Source organism: Somniosus microcephalus, chromosome 25, assembly GCF_052327205.1.
Source record: "Somniosus microcephalus isolate GS21.2 chromosome 25, FLI_Smic_1.0, whole genome shotgun sequence".
Lineage (NCBI taxonomy): Eukaryota > Metazoa > Chordata > Chondrichthyes > Squaliformes > Somniosidae > Somniosus > Somniosus microcephalus.
The window spans coordinates 57,697,664-57,719,043 of record NC_141011.1 but is presented as its reverse complement, the minus strand read 5'-3'; the positions used below and the strand labels follow the sequence as shown (position 1 = coordinate 57,719,043).

At 44.4% G+C, this 21,380-nt stretch overlaps 1 protein-coding gene across 1 annotated transcript; it reads right to left on the bottom strand.

The window, feature by feature from the left end:
• Window positions 1–2,099: 2,099 nt before the first annotated feature.
• mul1 (mitochondrial E3 ubiquitin protein ligase 1) lies at window positions 2,100–20,596 on the bottom strand. The gene is made up of 4 exons (XM_085967541.1): window positions 20,430–20,596; window positions 14,044–14,131; window positions 5,380–5,500; window positions 2,100–3,813 (listed from the first exon to the last, which is right to left on the bottom strand). The coding sequence occupies exons 1-4, from the start codon at window positions 20,562–20,564 to the stop codon at window positions 3,084–3,086; spliced, it is 1,074 nt and encodes a 357-aa protein (XP_085823667.1). The 5' UTR covers window positions 20,565–20,596; the 3' UTR covers window positions 2,100–3,083.
• Window positions 20,597–21,380: the final 784 nt, after the last annotated feature.

Sequence of the window (21,380 nt, the reverse complement as noted above, 5' to 3'; positions counted from 1 at the left end):
CTCACCGGCACAGAAAGCATAATGGCCGCGATCTGTCAAAAATTGCAGCATTCAGCTTTCTGTTCCGGAGAGATCTCTAAATCAGCCTGAGAGGAAGGAATTAACTTAGAGTACAGATTGTCAGTTTTTGACAGCTTCAAACAGCTGTCGAACGCTGATATTTCATTTGTCAAAAGGTCTTGACAGATGAAATATCAATCTGTGACGTCACCTGTTGCCAGGTGGCCCTTAATTGGCCTGCTGAGCCCGCTGGGTGGGCTCAACAAGGTCAATCAAGTCAAAATCGCGTGGGTTGGCTAGAACTCGATGGAGGCGGGACTACAACCCCGAAAGTTGTAGTCCCGCCTCCTCAATGAAAATCCAGCCCAAAATGTTTCTTCCACTTTAAACTCAACTTTGTCCTTCCTTATTTGCCCATTTAAATTCAATTTTTTTTGTTAAAATAGCACAGCAGTGGAGATTATCAACGAGTTTGCCACTGAAAATTCAGGAACTTGCTCATAGTTCCTACTCCTGGATTCCCTCATAAGAAGCCTTGCATGGTGAAAACATAGGAACAGGAGTCGGCCATTCAGCCCCTCGAGCCTGTTCCACTATTCAATTAGATCATGGCTGATCTGTATCTTAACTCAATCTACCTGCCTTGGTTCCGTAACCCTCAAAATCCTTGCCTAACAAAAATCTATCAATCTCGGCTTTGAAATTTTCGATTGACACCCAGCCTCAACAGCTTTTTGGGGAGAGTTCCAGATTTCCACTACCCTGTGTGTGAAGTGCTTTCTGACATCATTCCTGAACGGCCTTGCTCTAATTTTAAAGTTATAAAGAAAGACTTGCATTTATATAGCGCCTTTCACGACCACCGCACATCCCAAAGTGCTCTACAGCCAAAGTACTTTTGAAGTGTAGTCACTGTTGTAATGTAGGAAACGCAGCAGCCAATTTGCACACAGCAAGCTCCCGAGGGACTGCCTAAGAAGAAGAAGAGAAGCAAGCTCCCACAAACAGCAATGTGATAATGATCAGATAATCTGTTTTAGTGATGTTGGTTGAGGGATAAATATTGGCCCAGGACACCGGGGAGAACTCCCCTGCTCTTCTTTGAAATAGTGCCATGGGATTTTTTACGTCCACCTGAGAGAGCAAACAGGACCTCCGTTTAACGTCTCATCCGAAAGACGGCACATCTGACAGTGCAGCACTCCCTTGGTGCTGCACTGGAGTGTCAGCCTAGATTTTTGTATTCAAGTCTTGGAATGGGACTTGAACCCACAACCTTCTAGAGGCGAGGGTGCTACCCACTGAGCTACTGGCTGACACCTATGCCCTAGAAAAGCTGTTGTTTGAGATATGGGCACATTACAGGCACTGCATTACACTGGAATATGAAATAGTATTATAGCATGATAAATATGCAGTGGGCTGTGAACAGAAAATAATCATGCACTTGGGAATTCAATGTAACTTCTAAATCAGCATTTTAAGTTCTCTATGTATATAATTAAGCAGCACCAAGGGTATTGAAGTGCTCAATGTTTGCCCTCTTTTGCTTGTGGGAAGTATATGCCTTTTTCACCAAGATTTTCAAGGTCACTATTTGCCATTTACAAAGGGGGGTGGGTGTGCCTTAATGCCGTTCCCATAGCTACACAGGAAATCAGCTCATGCTGTTTTTAAGCTCAACTATTGAGTGCTTGCTTTGTGTTTACAGAATTGAGCCAAATTTCCTGCAGTATGATGGAAACAATTTTAAGTTAAATCATCCTTACATTAACAGCGATTGGGAATGAAATTAGGTTTTCTAACCTGAACAGGATCTCAGGTCTGAGATTCATAATTTCAGCACTGCATACAAAATATATATCAAAAAACATCATAATTCACATATCTTCATCCAACTACACAAGATACACAGCCCAGAAACAGGCCATTCAGCCCAACCAATCCATTCCGGTGTTTATGCTCCACTCAATGATGATAAAGCCATTAATAAACACATTGCTTGATTGATAGCTTTGTGGGACATTACACTCACCAGCTATTGCATCTTTGGTTTAAAAACAAGAGTATTTTGTCACTATTTTAAAAATAAAGTTCACTTATCTTTTCTTCATATCTTTAATAAACACAATCCAGTCCAGAAACAATCAAAACCACCACAAAAATATGTTGAATGCACCAGTTATGTCAAAATGGATCCTTAACTTACTTATCGTAGTGCAGGAAGGAAAACCAGACCCCATAAGTAAAGTAACAGACAGTAAAATGCATGATTAAAAATAGACCGATTTGAATTTCTGCTACAAGCCAACATTAGCAATGCTGTCTTCCTTTAATAAGATCAGATCAATATACCAAAAACCGCAGGCAAAAATGGGTGAGTATTTTATGCAAACCTCTTGAGATTAACCCATTATGTAGAAGAGCCTGGTTCATACTGAAGCAGATTGATCAGCAAGTGTATTTGGCAAAATTAACAGCAATTCTTAAAGATGCTGCTGGCACTAGTTCAGAAACCAATTCACTCGAGCTGGCAATGCAGCACATCAGCAGTGAGCCCATCAGGATTCTCTCTTTAAATAAAACATTCTGGACAAAAGAAAATGTTCAACCAGCCAGGATCAGAGTGGCCATGTGATGCCTGGCTTTGAAAGATAAAATGTCAATCGCCCTTCCCAGGTGCTCTAATAGTTTTTGGGCAAAACACTGCAATTTGCAGTACTTACACAAGCTATATTGTGGGGCCGTGTCACGGATGAAAAGATATTTTATTGATAAAATATAATTTCATTAAACATCCCAAATTCTAACTGCAAGCCATAATGATGGGATGCATACCTAGCAATTTAAATATTAATTCTGCATTTCAGCAACGTATGATGATAAACAAAGGGAGATGGAAAATGTAGAAGAAAAAGCCAAATAACAGATAAATTAAGAACTGTAACTCTACTAAACATAGATTTCCACATCAGTTTTTACACAAACTAATTATACCATAGATGAAGGATGAAAGCAGTTAGTTTCCTACCACAATGCATTTTCATTATAGAAAGAGCTATAAAAAATAAACATGTGAATATTTAACTATTGTATAATGGGACTATTCTGGAGATAGTATTTCTACAAATGGGGCATTTCTTAGGAATAGGCAAGGCCTCATAACAATCAGCACAAGAGCAGACATGCCCACACTCCAGAAAGACACAGGACCGGTCCCTGGTCAGACAGATGGCACAGACATTTTGTGGGACCTCATCTTCAGTTAGGTTAAGCTCCTGCAAATGCTGTTTCTTCATTGCCAACATTTCTCTCTGCAGCCTTGACTGCTCCCATTCCATTTTGTAGCATTTATACTGTCGCCATAATATGAAAAATAAGGTTGCACAAGTTGTAATTCCGAACAACAGTGTCAGAATTTTCCACAGCTTTACCCTGGACTCCTGCTTTCGAACCAGGGACTCAAAGTCCAGTCTACTCAAGTAGTACTGCAGCCCCTGTTTTGGAGGCTGTAGCTTAATAAAGCTAGTGTCCAATACAAGCTCCCCAACCCCTGTTACTATGTCTCCATCTCTCAGCATTTCTTCAGTCTCTGTGATCCCCTTTGGCCGCTCACCACTAACGTAATGGCCAAGCATATCCGTAAATGTCTGCACTGCTGGGTGAAACTTTTTATACACCATTTCGAGGTCCAGTTCAGATGACTCCAAGGGTTTAATCACCCTCACCGATATGTTAGGGTTGCCATCAGTAGGCACAAGATTAAAGGGTACAGTATTAGTTCTTTGATGAATAATCTTCTCACAGTCATTCCTGTTGAAAGCAAACACAGTTAAATCTACAGATAAAGGAATACAAGCAGAAGCTCTGGCACGTGCAGGATTGCTGTCCACTGTGCAAGTCTCTTAAGTTTCATTTAGCCCACAAGACATTTTATTCAATGTACTCCCAATTTTTTCCAAGAAGAAAATACCAATTTCAGCTTTAAGTTCTTTGTCAAGTTTTTCTAAAATGATTTACTGACAAGGAGACACCCGAATAGGGTCCTTCATTCACTGACAGCCACTCAGAGTGGCTCCATGGCAAATAAAGGGGGCTACGAGTCAAGTCAGCCTGTGAACCTCTCTGGAAAAGCCTGACCAGATGCTTTAAAACAAATGTTAATTTTACAGAAATAAAGCTATTCAAATGTTAAAAGTAACTTTATTACTCTAATATTATCCTTAAGTAAAAGAAGCATTTAATATAATTATAAAATTTAAAATGTGTAAACACTAAATCTGCCCATCTCTCCTTTGCCCCATTTTTAAATGCCGAACCCACGAGGGAACACTGGATGGCGCCTGCACCCACAATCTACTGACTCAAAACCCAAAGTGATAGCAACTGAGCCACTCTCAGCATATCAACTAAGAATGCTGGCATGGGTAGGTAGTGCAGATTTGAAATAAAAGCTGCATCAAGGTGAATGAATATTTCAAAATAATCGCAAGAATAAAGCTGTAAAGTAGAAGAGAGCATTCAACGGAATGCAAACCTCCCACAATAACCACACAGTTACTCTTTTGCGAAATTATCTTTTAAATCTCTGTATTCACCCCAAACAACCACATCAATAAAATTACACTGGGCATCTTCGTCTCTAAATCATGGCACAGTGAAATCTTAATTTCCCCACCAAAAATGGAGGGACCCCATTCTCAGACAATAATACACATTAGCGGATAATTCAAAAGTCCCAAGTATTGGTCTTATGCAGTTATTACCCTAAGCATGGGAAAGGAATGCCATACAAATAACAAAGAAATGGAGCTGAAACACAAACAGAAGAAGCTGTACAATGAAGTGATGTCTGCAAAGCTTTGTCCTGCAAAATGTCTGGTAGATCATCAGAGCGTGTGTAATGGAAATTTCACTGTACCATTTTTAAAATGAATCCATTAGCAAAAATTCCACCAAGCTGGCTGCAGGTACTGCATTCCATCAAATGTCCTCTTCTGATGTCATTTCTGGGTCTGGCACAGCTTCTATGGAGGAATCTAAAATGGTGAGACTACATCAAGCGTTCCGAGACTAGGGCAGCGGCTCAGCTCACTTGACTTATAGCACGGGATAAATCACTGTGCATGTGCAAGAATACAAGGCTCCAGATCACATTTTAAGCAGTGTGACCACAGAATCCCAAAGTACCAGAAGACCAATTATATTAGTTCAAAAGTAAAATACTGCGCATGCTGGAAATCTAAAATAAAAACAGAAAATGCTGGAAATACTCAGCAGATCAGGCAGCTTCTGTGGAGAGGGAAACAGAGTTACTGTTTCAGGTTGATGCCTCTTCTGCCTGACATTATGGATCCTCTTTGTACATTACAAACTTACCAGAGGTGGGTGGTTCGATTCCACACCATTTTATGCTCTTGTAAAACGAGTCGCTGTATCACTCCTTTGCAACCATCCACAAACTGGCTATTCAGGGTCTCTTTGGTAGACATAACCAAACCTAAAGCAAAACAATGAGTCTATAATTATAATTACAATTGCCAGCTATTTGCACAAATACAATGGCCCGGATTTTGCGTTAATAATATCAGTGAGGCTGTCGGCGCTTGCCGTTATTACAGGGTAAATCGGACAGCAATACCCCGCTCTTCCACAGGGTACACTGTTGCAATCCGCCGATAGACTCGGCACTGAAATCACTGCAATGGCATGAACTTGGGGTACTTGCTCACTAAAGACAGCAGAAATAAGGCTAGTGCATTCAGGAGTGAGATTTTAACGGCATAATAATACTGCTGAACAACCTTTCTGGCCCTGAAAAATTAATTTACAAGTGTGGAGACTCATTCCCTAAGAAAATTAATGTTGCAGATTTAAAAAAAAAAAATTCTGTCTGTCTATTTTCTCTCCCTTAACCCCATCTGTATTTCCCAATCTTTATTTTGCTTTCTGTGCATGATTTAAATCTAATTTGTATATCTTGGTTTGGACTCTGCGTGTCTCAGTGAGGATTCTTCAATCTGATTGGTTGAAGAGTCTCACTGTTTCTTTCCCTGTCCACAGATGTCACAGATCCCCTGTAGAGGGTGCCACGCCGGAACAGACGACGGATTAGAGCAAGTCTCTGCTCAAAAGCCCGGAAAACTCTGTGGGCAGCTGTCAACAAGGTGGCCGTAGAGGAAGAGCAACAAAGGTTCACCAGACTGGTTCCTGGGATGGGGGGGTTGTCCTATGAGGACAGATTGAGTAGACTAGGCTGATATTCTCTAGAGTTTAGAAGAATGAGAGGTGATCTCATTGAAACATACAAAATTCTTACAGGGCTTGACAGGGTAGGTGCAGGGAGGATGTTTCCCCAGGCTGGGGAGTCTAGAACCAGGAGTCACAGTCTCAGAATAAGGAGTCGGCCATTTAGGACTGAGATGAGGAGAAATTTCTTCACTCAGAGGGTGGTGAATCTTCGGAATTCTCTACCCCAGAGGGTTGTGGAGCCTCAGTCGTTGAGTGTATTCAAGACAGAGATCAATGGATTTTTGAATATTAAGGGAATCAAGGGATATGGGGATAGTGCAGGAAAGTGGAGTTGAGGTAGAAGATCAGCCATGATCTCATTGAATGGCAGAGCAGGCTCGAAGGGCCGTGTGGCGGAGCAGGCTCGAGGGGCCGTGTGGCGGAGCAGGCTCGAGGGGCCGTGTGGCGGAGCAGGCTCGAGGGGCCATGTGGCGGAGCAGGCTCGAGGGGCCGAATGGCGGAGCAGGCTCGAGGGGCCGAATGGCCGACTCCTGCTCCTGTTTATTAAGACTGGTGAGTGCCGCTCCTTCGCCACTGACCGCAAAATCTGGGCCTGTGTTAAGATCCAGCCAAGATTCTTTTAAATTGCAATCAAGAATATTACAGTACTTCAATTAACATACAGTATATGGACAGTGTTGGACAGCTGATATAACTAATTTCACTGTGTTCACTTATACCTGTAATGGGTTCAATTCCCAACAAATCAACACTTAACCAAAATGTAATATTGGTTTAATAAGTGCCTGAAGAGACAAGTATCCCTACATTTAGATTTATAACCAAGTGGCCATATACCTGGTAACATTACTAGGAGACCCAAGCTGCCAGTAACCCGAGAGACTCTGGGTTTCTATAAAGGAATCTACACGTTGAGTGGATCAGAAAGTCACAGAATGAACAGCACTGACAGCAGATAACCAGTAGATGGAGCAAAACATTGGGATTATTTCTCTTTAATATTGTTTCATTCATAGAACTGGTTAGATCACACGGAATACTGTGAACAGCTCTGGTCTCCATATTATAAAGAGGATATAGAGGCACTGGAGAAGGTGCAAATAAGATTTACTAGAATGATATCAGAACTGAGAGGTTATACCTGTCAGGAAAGATTGAACAGGCCGGGGCTCTTTTCTCTAGAAAAGAGAAGGCTGAGGGGTGACCTGATAGAGGTCTTTAAAATGATGAAAGGGTTTGATATGGTCGACAAAGAGATGCTGTTTCCACTTGCGGGTGAGACCAGAACTAGGGGCCATAAATATCAGATAGTCACCAATAAATCCAATCGGGAATTCAGGAGAAACTTCTTTACCCAGAGAGGGCTGAGAATGTGGAACTCGCTACCACAGGGAGTGGTTGAGGCGAATAGTATAGTTGCATTTAAGGGGAGGCTAGAAAAGCACATGAGGGAGAAGGGAATAGAGGGATATGCTGATAGGGTGAGATGAGGAAGGATGGAATGAGGCTCGTGTGGAGTATAAACACCGGCACGGACCTGTTGGGCCGGATGGCTTGTTTCTATGCTGTAAATACTATGTAAGAATCGTAAAGTCTTACAGCACAAAAGGAGGCTATTCGGCCCATTGTACGTGTACTGGCTCTTTGAAAGAGCTCTCCAATTAGTCCCACTCCCTTAATCTTTCACCAGAGCCCTGCAATTTATTTCCTTTTCAAGTATTTATCCAATTCCCTTTTGAAAGTTACTATTGAATCTGCTTCCACCACTCTATCAATATTTCTTCATCACTCTTCACCAATATTTATCCCTCAACCAACATAATAAAAACAGATTATCTGGTCATTATCACATTGCTGTTTGTGGGAGTTTGCTGTGCGCTAATTGGCTGCTGTGTTTCCCACATTACAACAGTGACACCACTTCAAATGGAACTTCATTGGCTGTAAAGTGCTTTGAGACATCATGAAAGGCGCTATAGAAATGCAAGTCTTTCTTTCTCTTGCAGGCAGTGCATTCCAGGTCATAACAACTCGCTGTGTAAAAGATTTCCCCTCATCTCTCCTTTGATTCCATTCTTTCTGTGGAATCTATACCCTGTGACAGACCCACCGCCTAACAAAGAATCTATACCCTGTGACAGACCCACCGCCTAACAAAGAATCTATACCCTGACAGACCCATCGCCTAACAAAGAATCTATACCCTGTGACAGACCCATCGCCTAACAAAGAATCTATACCCTGTGACAGACCCATCGCCTAACAAAGAATCTATACCCTGTGACAGACCCATCGCCTAACAAAGAATCTATACCCTGTGACAGACCCATCGCCTAACAAAGAATCTATACCCTGTGACAGACCCATCGCCTAACAAAGAATCTATACCCTGACAGACCCATCGCCTAACAAAGAATCTATACCCTGTGACAGACCCATCGCCTAACAAAGAATCTATACCCTGTGACAGACCCATCGCCTAACAAAGAATCTATACCCTGTGACAGACCCATCGCCTAACAAAGAATCTATACCCTGTGACAGACCCATCGCCTAACAAAGAATCTATACCCTGTGACAGACCCATCGCCTAACAAAGAATCTATACCCTGACAGACCCACCGCCTAACAAAGAATCTATACCGTGACAGACCCATCGCCTAACAAAGAATCTATACCCTGACAGACCCATCGCCTAACAAAGAATCTATACCCTGTGACAGACCCATCGCCTAACAAAGAATCTATACCCTGACAGACCCATCGCCTAACAAAGAATCTATACCCTGTGACAGACCCATCGCCTAACAAAGAATCTATACCCTGTGACAGACCCATCGCCTAACAAAGAATCTATACCCTGTGACAGACCTATCGCCTAACAAAGAATCTATACCCTGTGACAGACCCACCGCCTAACAAAGAATCTATACCCTGTGACAGACCCATCGCCTAACAAAGAATCTATACCCTGACAGACCCATCGCCTAACAAAGAATCTATACCCTGTGACAGACCCATCGCCTAACAAAGAATCTATACCCTGTGACAGACCCATCGCCTAACAAAGAATCTATACCCTGTGACAGACCCATCGCCTAACAAAGAATCTATACCCTGACAGACCCATCGCCTAACAAAGAATCTATACCCTGTGACAGACCTATCGCCTAACAAAGAATCTATACCCTGTGACAGACCCATCGCCTAACAAAGAATCTATACCCTGACAGACCCATCGCCTAACAAAGAATCTATACCCTGTGACAGACCCATCGCCTAACAAAGAATCTATACCCTGTGACAGACCTATCGCCTAACAAAGAATCTATACCCTGACAGACCCATCGCCTAACAAAGAAAGCAAAGCAACAATGCTCCTTTTGGAGCTTTTACTCAGTGCAGCCTATTGGAGTTACACAATCATTGCTCTCCAGTCTTCTCTCAGCCCTGAAGCTGCACTGACTCAGAGCCTCACCTGAAGCCAAAGGCACCGAATGTTAAACTGATGAGATATAATGGCACCGTTCTGAAATGAAGCAACAAGTTCCAAGCATTTTAAGATCACAGCAGAATAGTGGGATTGAAAATAGAATCATACTTAATACCAATCAATGGTCAGTGGTTAGGGGATCCGGTCAGTGTGAGCATTTGGTGATGAAAAATCTGTGCTGGGTCCCACTTACCCCCAGTTCCACACCTTACGAGTTTGATGGCTAAGGCACCGACCCCACTCCTCTCCTCAGCCGCTGTCAGTGCCCTCTGTACACTGGAGGCGGGGGTGGGGAGGGGGGCAGAATGGATGGCAAGGGGCAGGGCAAAGTGGCTGCAGTGAAAGAGGGTAATGCACGGCAATGAAGGGGAGGGAGAAGGGGTAGAAGCTGAGTGGTGCATTGGGGGGAGGAAAAGAAGAGAAGCCGAGAGCAGTACAGTGGGTTGGGGGGAAAAAAGGGGAGTTTGGCATTAACCGAGGAGTGGAGGCAAAGCGTGTCTGCATGAACTCTGGAGGGGTGGAAAGACTACCAACTTGCATGGGCTGGGGGAGGGGGGTAATGGAAGCAGAGTACCAGCTTCACCAGATTAGAGGGGGGAAGCACGGCAGGTTAAACTGACGAGGGAAAGAAAATATTGCCAGCGTGAAATGGGAGGGTTGGAACTATGAGGTTGAGACTATGGAATGAGAGATCAAAAGAACCTCAATGGGACCTTCAGAGCAAGATCTGGTCATGAGCTGGATTCTTATCGGCCATTCACCGCCAACCATCTCTTCTAGTTAGAACTGCACGGTATCTAGGCTGTGGATTTCATCTATATTAGTAGGCAATCCAACCAAGGTGGCTCAAGGACAATTTTAGGATTTCATTAAAACAATGTGGAGACTTTATGGGTAGAATTAAGAAATAGGGAAGGATCTAAGACTGTAGTGGGAGTTGTGTATAGGACCCTGGCAGCAGCTCTGAAGTGCTAGATTGTATAAATGCAGAGATTAGACAAGCGTGTAGCAAAGGCAGAGTGGTTTTAATGGGGAATTTTAACTTTCATATAGATTGGGAAAAGCAGACCAGCACCTGTCAGAAAGATAGTGAATTTCTTTTATGTGTCCGGGATAGTTTCCTATAACCGTATGTCCTAGAGGCAACAAGGGGGCAAGCCATATTAGACATTGGTCCAGAAATTAGGTTCGGGGGCTTGCCGCGCGTGCAAGCCCCCGATGTGCACTTACCCGGCGCGCCGACAGCTGAAGCCTGGGCCTGCTTGGAATTCCTGTCACTGGCCCGGTTCAGCTGTCAGCGCGCTGTGCTTGCCTGATCCAGTGGCGTAGTTAGTTCGATGTGCCGGCTGGGATCAGGTGAGCACTGGGCAGCCAATCAGGGGAGGGAAAACTTCATTCATGAGTTTGATAGTAAGAACTGTCAAACTCATGAAAACTACGGGCGCCCAAAACACTACTTAAACTTTAAATAAAATTTTAAAAAACATCCCACTAATTAAATGAACTATAAATAACTTTTAAAAAACTATTTTAAACAATTATTCAAATTTAAAAAATTTTTTTTTTTTTTTTTTTTTTTTAAATCGGGTCTAAAAATACACTTACCTTACTGTAAAGTCCTTGAAAACAATAAAGCTGTGGAAAAAATGTTATAATTTTAAATAATAGACCACTTACCTTAAAGAATCAAGTCCTTACGTCTCCTTTTTACATTCGTAAAAAGTTGAGGCCCTTACACACGGGCAAACCTGTAAAAAAGAAGGAAGTTCAACGCGTGCGCGCAGAGTCCTGCGCGCACGCGTTGGACCTCTGAGCCCCTTGGAGGAAATGCCGGTTTCCCGCGCATGCGCTGTGCATGCAAGAAACCGGCACTTCCATCGGGTCCACGAACATTTATCCAATAGCAATCATAACATGATCAAGTTCAATGTAGCATTTGAAAGAGAGAAACGCGAAACAGCTACTAAGATTCTAGATTTAGGTAAGGCCGACTTCAATGGGATGAGACAGAGACTGTCCACAGTAAACTGGGCAAATCTGTTAATGGGTAAAATGATAGAAGATCAGTGGGAGATGTTTATAAAAGAATTTAATGTGATACAGAACCAGTTGGGGCAAGAGCTGCGCTTGCCAAAAAAACCCAGCCATGGACAACTAAAGAGGTAAGTGACAGCATAAAACTAAAGGAAAGGGTATACAAAAATGCAAAAAATAGCACAGATCCTAGCAAATGGGAAAGATATAAAGAACAGCAAAAGGTCACAAAACAGATAGTAAGAGCTACAAAAAGGGAGTATGAAAAGAAACTTGCAAGGGATACCAAAATCAATATGAAATTTTTTTACAGTTACATTAGGAAAAAGAGGGTGGTCAGGAGCAATGTTGCCCCCTTAAACTGAAAGTGATGACATTGCCAATGACAATGGGGAAATGGCGGACATGTTGAATAATTACTTTGCGTCAGTATTTACAGTAGAAGAGGAGGATAGCATGCTGGAAATCCCAAGGAAACTAATATTGAATCGGGGACAGGGACTCAATAAAATTAACGTAAGTAAAATAACAGTAATGAAGAAAATAATGGCACTAAAGAGTGACAAATCCCCAGGGCCAGATGGTTTCCATCCTAGGGTTTTAAAGGAAGTAGGTGAGCACATTGCAGGTGCCCGAACTATAATCTTCCAAGTTCTCCAGATTCAGGAACCGTCCTTTTTGTGCCTGTCACTCCGCTTTTTAAGACTGGCGAGAGAGGGAAACCAGGGAATTATAGACCAGTTAGCCTAACATCTATTGTGGGGAAATTGCTAGAGTCTATAATTAAGGATAGGGTGAGTGAACACCTCAAAAATTTTCAGTTGATCAGAGAGAGCCAGCATGGATTTGTGAAAGGTAGGTCATGCCTGACAAACCTGATTGAATTTTGTGAAGAGGTGACTAAAGTAGTGGACAGGGGAATATCTATGGATGTTATTTATATGGAGTTCCAAAAGGCATTTGATAAAGTTCCACATAAGAGACTGTTATCTAAGGTAGAAGCCCACGGAATTGAGGGAAAATTATTGACCTGGTTAGGAAATTGGCTGAGCGGCAGGAGACAGAGAGTAGGGATAATGGGCAGGAACTCAAATTGGCAGGGTGTGACTAGTGGTGTTCCGCAGGCATCTGTGTTGGGGTCTCAACTATTCACGATATTTATTAACAACTTAGATGATGAAAGTCATAGATCCAAATTTGCCGATGACACAAAGATAGGCGGCATTGTAGGCGGTGTAGCTGAAATCATAAAATTGCAAAGGGATATCGACAGATTAAGTGAATGGCAAACTGTGGCAAATGGATTTCAATGTAGGCAAATGTGAGGTCATCCACTTTGGACCTAAAAAGATTGAACAGAGTACTATCTAAATGGTGAAAAACTAAAAACATGGATGTCCAAAGAGACTTGGGGGTTCAGGTACATAGATCATTAAAATGTCATGAACAGATACAGAAAATATTCAAAAAGGCTAATGGGATGTTGGCCTTTATATCCAGAGTTCTAGAATACAAGGGGGTAGGTTATGCTGCAGCTGTACAAAACCCTGGTCAGACCACACCTGGAGCACTGTGAGCAGTTCTGGGCACCACACCTTAGGAAGGATATATTGGCCTTGGAGGGAGTGCAGCGTAGGTTTACCAGAATGATACAGACTTCAAGGGTTGTTACGAGGAGAAATTACACAAATTAGGGTTGTATTCCCTAGAATTTAGACGGTTAAGGGGTGATCTGATCGGAGTTTTCAGGATATTAAGGGGAACAGACAGGGTAGATAGAGAGAAACTATTCCCGCTGGTTGGGGATTCTAGGACTAGGGGGCATAGTCTAAAAATTAGTGCCAGACCTTTCAGGAGTGAAATTAGGAAACACTTCTACACACAAAGGGTGGTAGAAGTTTGGAACTCTCTTCCGCAAACTGCAATTAATGCTCGATCAGTTGTTAATTTTAAATCGGAGATTGATAGCTTTTTGTTAACGAAAGGTATTAAGGGATATGGGACACAGGCAGGTATATGGAGTTAGGTCGCAGATCAGCCATGATTACACTGACTGGCGGAACAGGCTCGAGGGGTCGAATGGCTTCCTCCTGTTCCTATGTGCCAGCTAAGACTACAGCTGCTATGCCAAATGATTCTCTCGTTGGTGCAAAACTATACTGTTTTATTCAGTGTGCAAAGTGAAATACTACATTTTACATCTCACCCATCAATGATTCAAATGCATTAACACTGCATGTATTGAGAGACAGCCATAAACATACCTTCTATTACAGCATACGGAAGACATTTTCCTGGCGCATTCAGCAGAACAGTCTTGAGATCTTGATCTAAAGGAATTTTTGGTGCTTCCTAAAAATTAAAAAAACACATCTAGACTGTAAATACGGCTGTCCAGACTGCCAGTCATTGAAATTACTCCATTTCAACATTAGAGAGTACCCGTCTTGTAAAGCATGTAGCTCCATGTAGTGTAATGAAATAGAAACATAGAAAAATAGAAGCAGGAGTCGGCCCTTCGAGCCTGCTCCACCATTCAATATGACCATGGCTGATCCTCTGTCTCAATACCATATTCCTGCTCTCTCCCCATACCCCTTGAGACCTTTTGTGTCTAGAAATCTATCTATCTCCTTCTTAAATATATTCAGTGACTTGGCCTCCACAGCCTTCTGTGGTAGAGAATTCCACAGGTTCACCACCCTCTGAGTGAAGAAATTTCTCCTCATCTCAGTCCTAAATGTCCTACCCCGTATCCTGAGACTGTGACCCCTCATTCTAGACCCCCCAGCCAGGGGAAACATCCTCCCTGCATCCAGTCTGTCTAGCCCTGTCAGAATTTTATACGTTTCAATGAGATCCCCTCTCTTTCTTCTAAACTCGTGTGAACACAGGCCCAGTCGATCTGATCTCTCCTCATACGACAGTCCTGCCATCCCAGGAATCAGGCTGGTGAACCTTCGCTGCAGTCCCTCTATGGCAAGTGTACCCTTTCTTAGGTACGGAGACCAAAACTGCACACAGTACTCCAGGTGTGGTCTCACCAAGGCCTGTATAACTGTATTAAGACATCCTTGCTACTGTACTCAAATCCTCTTGCAATGAAGGCCAACATACAATTTGCCTTCCTAACTGCTTGCTGTACCTGCATGTTTGCTTTCAGTGACTGGTGTACAAGGACACCCAGGTCCCTTTGTACATCAACATTTCCCAGTCTATCACCATTTAAATAATACTCTGCCTTTCTGTTTTTCTTACCTAAGTAGATAACTTCACATTTATCCACATTATACTGCATCTGCCATGTATTTGCCCACTCACTCAACTTGTCTAAATTGCCTTGAAGCCTCCTCACAATCCCACCTAGTTTCGTGTCGTCAGCAAACTTGGAAATATTACATTTGGTTCCCTCATCCAAATCATTGATATATATTGTGAATAGCTGGGGCCCAAGCACTGATCCCTGCGGTACCCCACTAGTCACCGCCTGCCACCCCGAAAAAGACCCATTTATTCCTACTCTGTTTCCTGTCTGTTAACCAATTTTCAATCCATGCCAGTATATTACCCCCAATCCCATGTGCTTTAATTTTGCACACTAACCTCTTATGTGGGATTTTATCAAAGGCCTTCTGAAAATCCAAATACACCACATCCACTGGTTCTCCCTTATCTATTCTACCAGTTACATCCTCAAAAAACTCCAGTAGGTTTGTCAAACACGATTTCCCTTTCATAAATCCATATTGACTTTGTCTAATCCTGTTGATATTTTCTAAGTGTCCTGTTATCACATCCTTTATAATAGACTCTAGAATTTTCCCTACTACTGATAGGGAGGTATTTGTTTAATTGCTCTGTTTGAAAGAAATTGGTAGATATTAACTGTATTCAGGTTAACATTTACAAAGTGGCAAAAACTAAATATTCGCAGTGCTCCACAACCATTTGTTTTAGCCCACATTACCTAATCACAGGCTGGGGGGGGGGGGTGGCGGTGTTAGAATCTTTAATTTTTATATTTAATGCTCATTTAATACAAAAGAAACTTATCAAATACAATAAAACTAAATAACAAGATTCAAGCTTTTGATCAACAAAATATTTTCAAACATTCCACCAGCATACAGTAAATGACGATCTGTCTGCTTCATTTCTTTGGGAAACAGAAACAGTTGTCCATCTACGCCTTGGGAGAACAACTGTCCTGCGATGAATTCAGGTTGAAACGGTGCCACTGAGCACTGTTCTATAACACCCCACCAGCAATGTCGCCCCGCTTCTCAAGCTTTTTGGTGAATTTATGTATGTTATATAACGTTTTTTCTGTAGAATTGTAAAGGTTAGAAGATTGTGGCCATGGTCTGCGAGTGATAGCACATCAGTAGATTTTCTCATAATGACTGATTCACAGTTACAAACCCAGTCTATCGGCTCGCCCTGTGGACCAGTAGTACCCATAAGGTTGACCTGTGTCCTCGGCCGGCTTGCTGTCTCTGGCCCTTCTCTTCCCCAGCTGTGAGATGTTGACCCAGCTTGGAATTCAGTTCTGTTCCCTCTCCATCAAAAAGCCCAGAGCAGGAATGGAGCGAAGCTGCTACTGTCCTAGCATCTGCAGGTCAGTCCCCAACAGGAGCACCTTTGACTTAATTATTGTAAGCTAATGGTAATAATGTTAAAAACAAGTACAATATATAATTCAAAGTAGGAAGCTATACTGTAGTTAGGGATACCATGGGTCTAAGTGATTTTACAAGTCTCACACTGGAGTGTTCCTGAAGAGAAAACGGGGAATTATAGACCGGTAAGCCTGACATCGGTAGTGGGGAAAATGCTAGAGTCCATTATAAAGGATGTAATAGCAGAGCACTTGGAAAACAGTGACAGGATCGGACAAAGTCAACATGGATTTACAAAAGGTAAATCGTGCTTGACTAATCTACTGGAATTTTTTGAGGATGTAACTGGTAGAATAGATAAGGGAGAACCAGTGGATGTGGTGTATTTGGACTTTCAGAAGGCTTTCGATAAGGTCCCGCATAAGAGATTAGCGTGTAAAGTTAAGGCACATGGGATTGGGGGCAAGGTATTGACTTGGATAAAGAACTGGTTGGCAGACAGGAAGCAAAGAGTTGGAATAAACGTGTCTTTTTCCAAGTGGCAGGCAGTGACTAGTGGGGTACCGCAGGGATTGGTCCTGGGACCCCAGCTATTCACAATATATATTAATGATCTAGACGAGGGAACTAGATGTAATATCTCCAAGTTTGCAGACAACACAAAGCTGGGTGGGCGTGTGTGCTGTGAGGAGGATGCCGAGAAACTCCAGTATGATTTGGACAGGTTGGGTGATTGGGCAGAAGCATGGCAGATGCATGATAATGTGGATAAATGTGAGGTTATCCACTTTGGTGTCAAAAACAGGAAGGCAGATTATTATCTGAACGGCAATAGATTGGGAGAAGGGGAAGTGCAACGAGACCTGGGTGTCCTTGTGCACCAGTCGCTGAAGGTAAGCATGCAGGTGCAGCAGGTGGTTAAGAAGGCAAATGGTATGTTGGCCTTCGTAGCGAGAGGGTTCGAGTACAGGAACAAGGATGTCTTGCTGCAGTTGTACAGGGCCTTGGTGAGACCACACCTTGAGTATTGTGTGCAGTTTTGGTCGTCTTATCTGAGGAAGGATGTTCTTGCCATGGAGGGAGTGCAGCGAAGATTCACCAGACTGATACCTGGGATGGTAGGAATGACGTATGAGGAGAGATTGGGTTGATTAGGCTTATACTCGCTGGAGTTTAAAAGAATGAGAGGGGATCTCATTGAAACTTATAAAATTCTAACAGGACTGGACAGACTAGATGCAGGAAGGATGTTCCCGATGGCGGGGGAGTCCAGAACCAGGGGTCACAGTCTAAGGATAAGGGGTAAGCCATTTAGGACAGAGATGAGGAGGAATTTCTTCACCCAGAGAGTGGTGAACCTGTGGAATTCTCTACCACAGAAGGCAGTTGAGGCCAATTCATTAAATATATTCAAGAAGGAGTTAGATATATTTCTTAAGGCTAAAGGGATCAAGGGATGTGGGGAGAAAGCAGGGACAGGGTACTGAATTTGGATGATCAGCCATGATCGCATTGAATGGCGGAGCAGGCTCGAGGGGCCGAATCGCCTACTCCTGCTCCTATCTTCTATGTTTCTATGTTTACAGGACCTACTGCAAGCTGACCTGGGCTACCAGACGCTGCCCTCCTCCAACCAACTTTAACCCAATAGGTATATCTGGTCTCCATCAACACCTGAACCTCACTGGCCAATTCCGGGTGCCTGGAGCCATCTCAATAACTTAGTGACACAAGAGTGAAAAGAATTTGTCCTTTCGAATGCATTGTTCAAAAATTCGATTTTACAAAAAGATGACTCGAGTGATTAAAGTAGAAAAGGTTTCAATTTCACACGACTATACAAAAACAGAGATCCCATCTTAATGCAATTTATTTTGCATTTAGTTATGTATACGTCATACGTACAGTATGACTCAGCATCACAAGTAGCTTTCTGTAAGATATTTTCATTTACCCAGAAGGAACGATATAACCATTATAAGGAAAATTGGAATATTCAAGGATTTTTTTTTAAACGTCTCAAATTTTGGAAGGGGTTTCAATGCGCTGGCACTTGCCCAATGTGGAGACAAATATCCTTCTTTGCTGCATAAAGCATTGTGCTTTATTTTCACGCAGTGCAGCCGCAAAAGGACTTGCACTCAGGAGGCTTCGGCGGGTACAAGACGCTGTTATAAGACACGTACTGTCGCACTAGACTGGCACAGTGATGCTGAGCCTGCAGACTGCTGGCTCCCTGGGGAGCGGAGCAGATCAGACGCTGGGTATTCTGCGGTGAGTGGCTCACCTCCTGACTCCCCGAAGCCTTTCTACCATCTACAAGGCACAAGTAAGGAGTGTGATAGAATACTCTCCACTTGCCTAGATGAGTGCAGCTCCAACAACACTCGAGAAGCTCGACACCATCCAGGACAAAGCAGCCTGCTTGATGGGCACCCCATCTACCACCTTAAACATTCACTCCTTCCACCACCAGCGCACCGTGGCTGCAGTGTGTACCATCTACAAGATGCACTGCAGCAACTCGCCAAGACTTCTTCGGCAGCACCTCCCAAACCCGCGACCCCTTCCAGAAGGACAAGGGCAGCAGCATGGGAACACCACCACCTCCACGTTCCCCTCCAAGTCACACACCATCCTGACTTAGAAATATATCGCCGATCCTTCATCGTCACTGGGTCAAAATCCTGGAACTCCCTACCTAACAGCACCTTGGGAGTACCTTCACCATATCGACTGCCGCAGTTCAAGAAGGCAGCTCACCACCACCTTCTCAAGGGCCATTAGGGATGGGCAATAAATGCTCTGTCTCTCTCTCCTTCCCTCTCTCTCTCTCTCCTTCCCTCTCTCTCTCCTTCCCTCTCTCTCTCCTTCCCTCTCTCTCTCCCTCCTTCCCTCTCTCCCTCCTTCCCTCTCTCCCTCCTTCCCTCTCTCTCTCTCTCCTTCCCTCTCTCTCTCTCTCCTTCCCTCGCTCTCTCTATCTCTCCTTCCCTCTCTCTCTCTCTCCTTCCCTCTCTCTCTCTCTCCTTCCCTCTCTGTCTCCCTCTCCTTCCCTCTCTGTCTGTCTCTCCTTCCCTCTCTGTCTGTCTCTCCTTCCCTCTCTGCTCTCTCTCCTTCCCTCTCTCTCTCCTTCCCTCTCTCTCTCCTTCCCTCTCTCTCGCTCCCTCTCCGTCTCCTTCTCTCTCTCTCTCCCTCTCCTTCCCTCTCTCTCTCCTTCCCTCTCTCTCTCCTTCCCTCTCTCTCTCTCTTTCCCCCTCTCTCTCTCTCTCTCCTTCTCACACAAAGACAGACAAACTCATCTATATATATAAAAATTATTTCTACTTTTTTCATAACAACACTCAAAAAACCCTCGGCACCGACGGGCACTCCAGCTAGTATATAAATATATATATGTGATAGGGGCCAAGGTTATGATCTGAAATTGTTGAACTCTATGTTGAGTCCAGAAGGCTGTAAAGTGCCTAATCGAAAGATGAGGTGCTGCTCCTTGAGTATACGCTGAGCTTCAGTTGAACAATGCAAGAGGCCGAGGACGGTGAGGTCTGAGTAGGAGTGGAGCAGAGAATTAAAGTGACAGGCCTCCGGGAGCTCGGGGTCCCTGACAGTGAGACCACAGCCAGCGGTATAACTGGGATCCACCGCTCTCAGCTCAGGGAGGGCGGGGCTCAGCACAGACCCCGCCCACACTCTGGGCCCGGCCCGGCCCTGCCCCTCCCCCAGAGCCACGCCCACTGTCTCAGAGCCCCTCCCCTCCCCAGAGCCATACCCACTGTCTCAGAGTCACGCCCACTCAGCACAGACTCCGCCCACATCACGGGGCTCCGCCCATTGTCCAGGAGCCCCGCCCACACTCCGGCCCCGCCCACTCAACACAGGCCGGCCCCAACCCACTGGAGCCACGCCCACTCGATCCGTCGGCCGGCCCCGCCCCGGGGCCCTGCCCCCAGCACCGCTGGGGCGGCTCATAGGCCCGGGGGCCGGGGCCGAGGCCGAGACCCAGTATCTCCCGCTCCCCGCGCGGTGCTGACCTGCAGGCTGCGGGCGGCGGCGCGGTGGCGGCGGTACCGCGAGAGGCTGAGCGCCGTGAGTCCGAGTCCGAGGCCTAGACTGAGGGCCGAGCCGGAGAGAAACAGCGAGCCCGGGGAGGGGCGGCTCCCCGCCATCGCCCCGCATCACCCCGCCCACCGGCACTGGCCCCGCCCCTCCGGCACTGGCCCCGCCCAGTCCCGGCCTTCCCCCCACAATATTAAAAAAAAAGCAAATTTAAATAGCAAGTATTTACCATTTTGCAAAGAATTACACCGGATTACACCGGATATACGGCACAGAAACAGGCCATTCGGCCCAACCAGCCCATGCCGGTGTTTATGCTCCACTCGAGCTTCCTCCCGTCTTTCCTCATCTAAATCTATCAGCATAACCCTCTATTCCCTTCTCCCTCGTGTTTGTCCAGCCTCCCCTTAAATGCATCGATACTATTCGCCTCAACCACTCCCTGTGGCAGCGAGTTCCACATTCTCACCATTCTCTGGGTAAAGAGGTTTCCTCTGAATTCCCGAATGGATTTCTTGGTGACTATCTTATATTGATGGCCTCTAGTTTTGCTCTTCCCCACAAGTGGAAACATTCTCTCTGTATCCACTCGATCAAAACCTTTCATAATTTTAAAGACCTCTATTAGGTCACCCCTCAGCTGCCTTTTTTCAAGCAAAAACTGACCCAGCCTGTTCATAAGAAATAGGAGCAGGAGTCGGCCATTCGGCCCCTCGCACCTGCTCCTCCATTCAATAAGATCATGGCTGATCTTCTACCTCATCTCCACTTTCCTGCACTATCCCCATATCCCTTCATTCCCTTAATATTCAAAAAATTATCAATCTCTGCCTTGAATACACTCAACAACTGAGCCTCCACAGCCCTCTGGGGTAGAAAATTCCAAAGATTCACCACCCTCTGAGTGAAGAAATTTCTCCTCATCT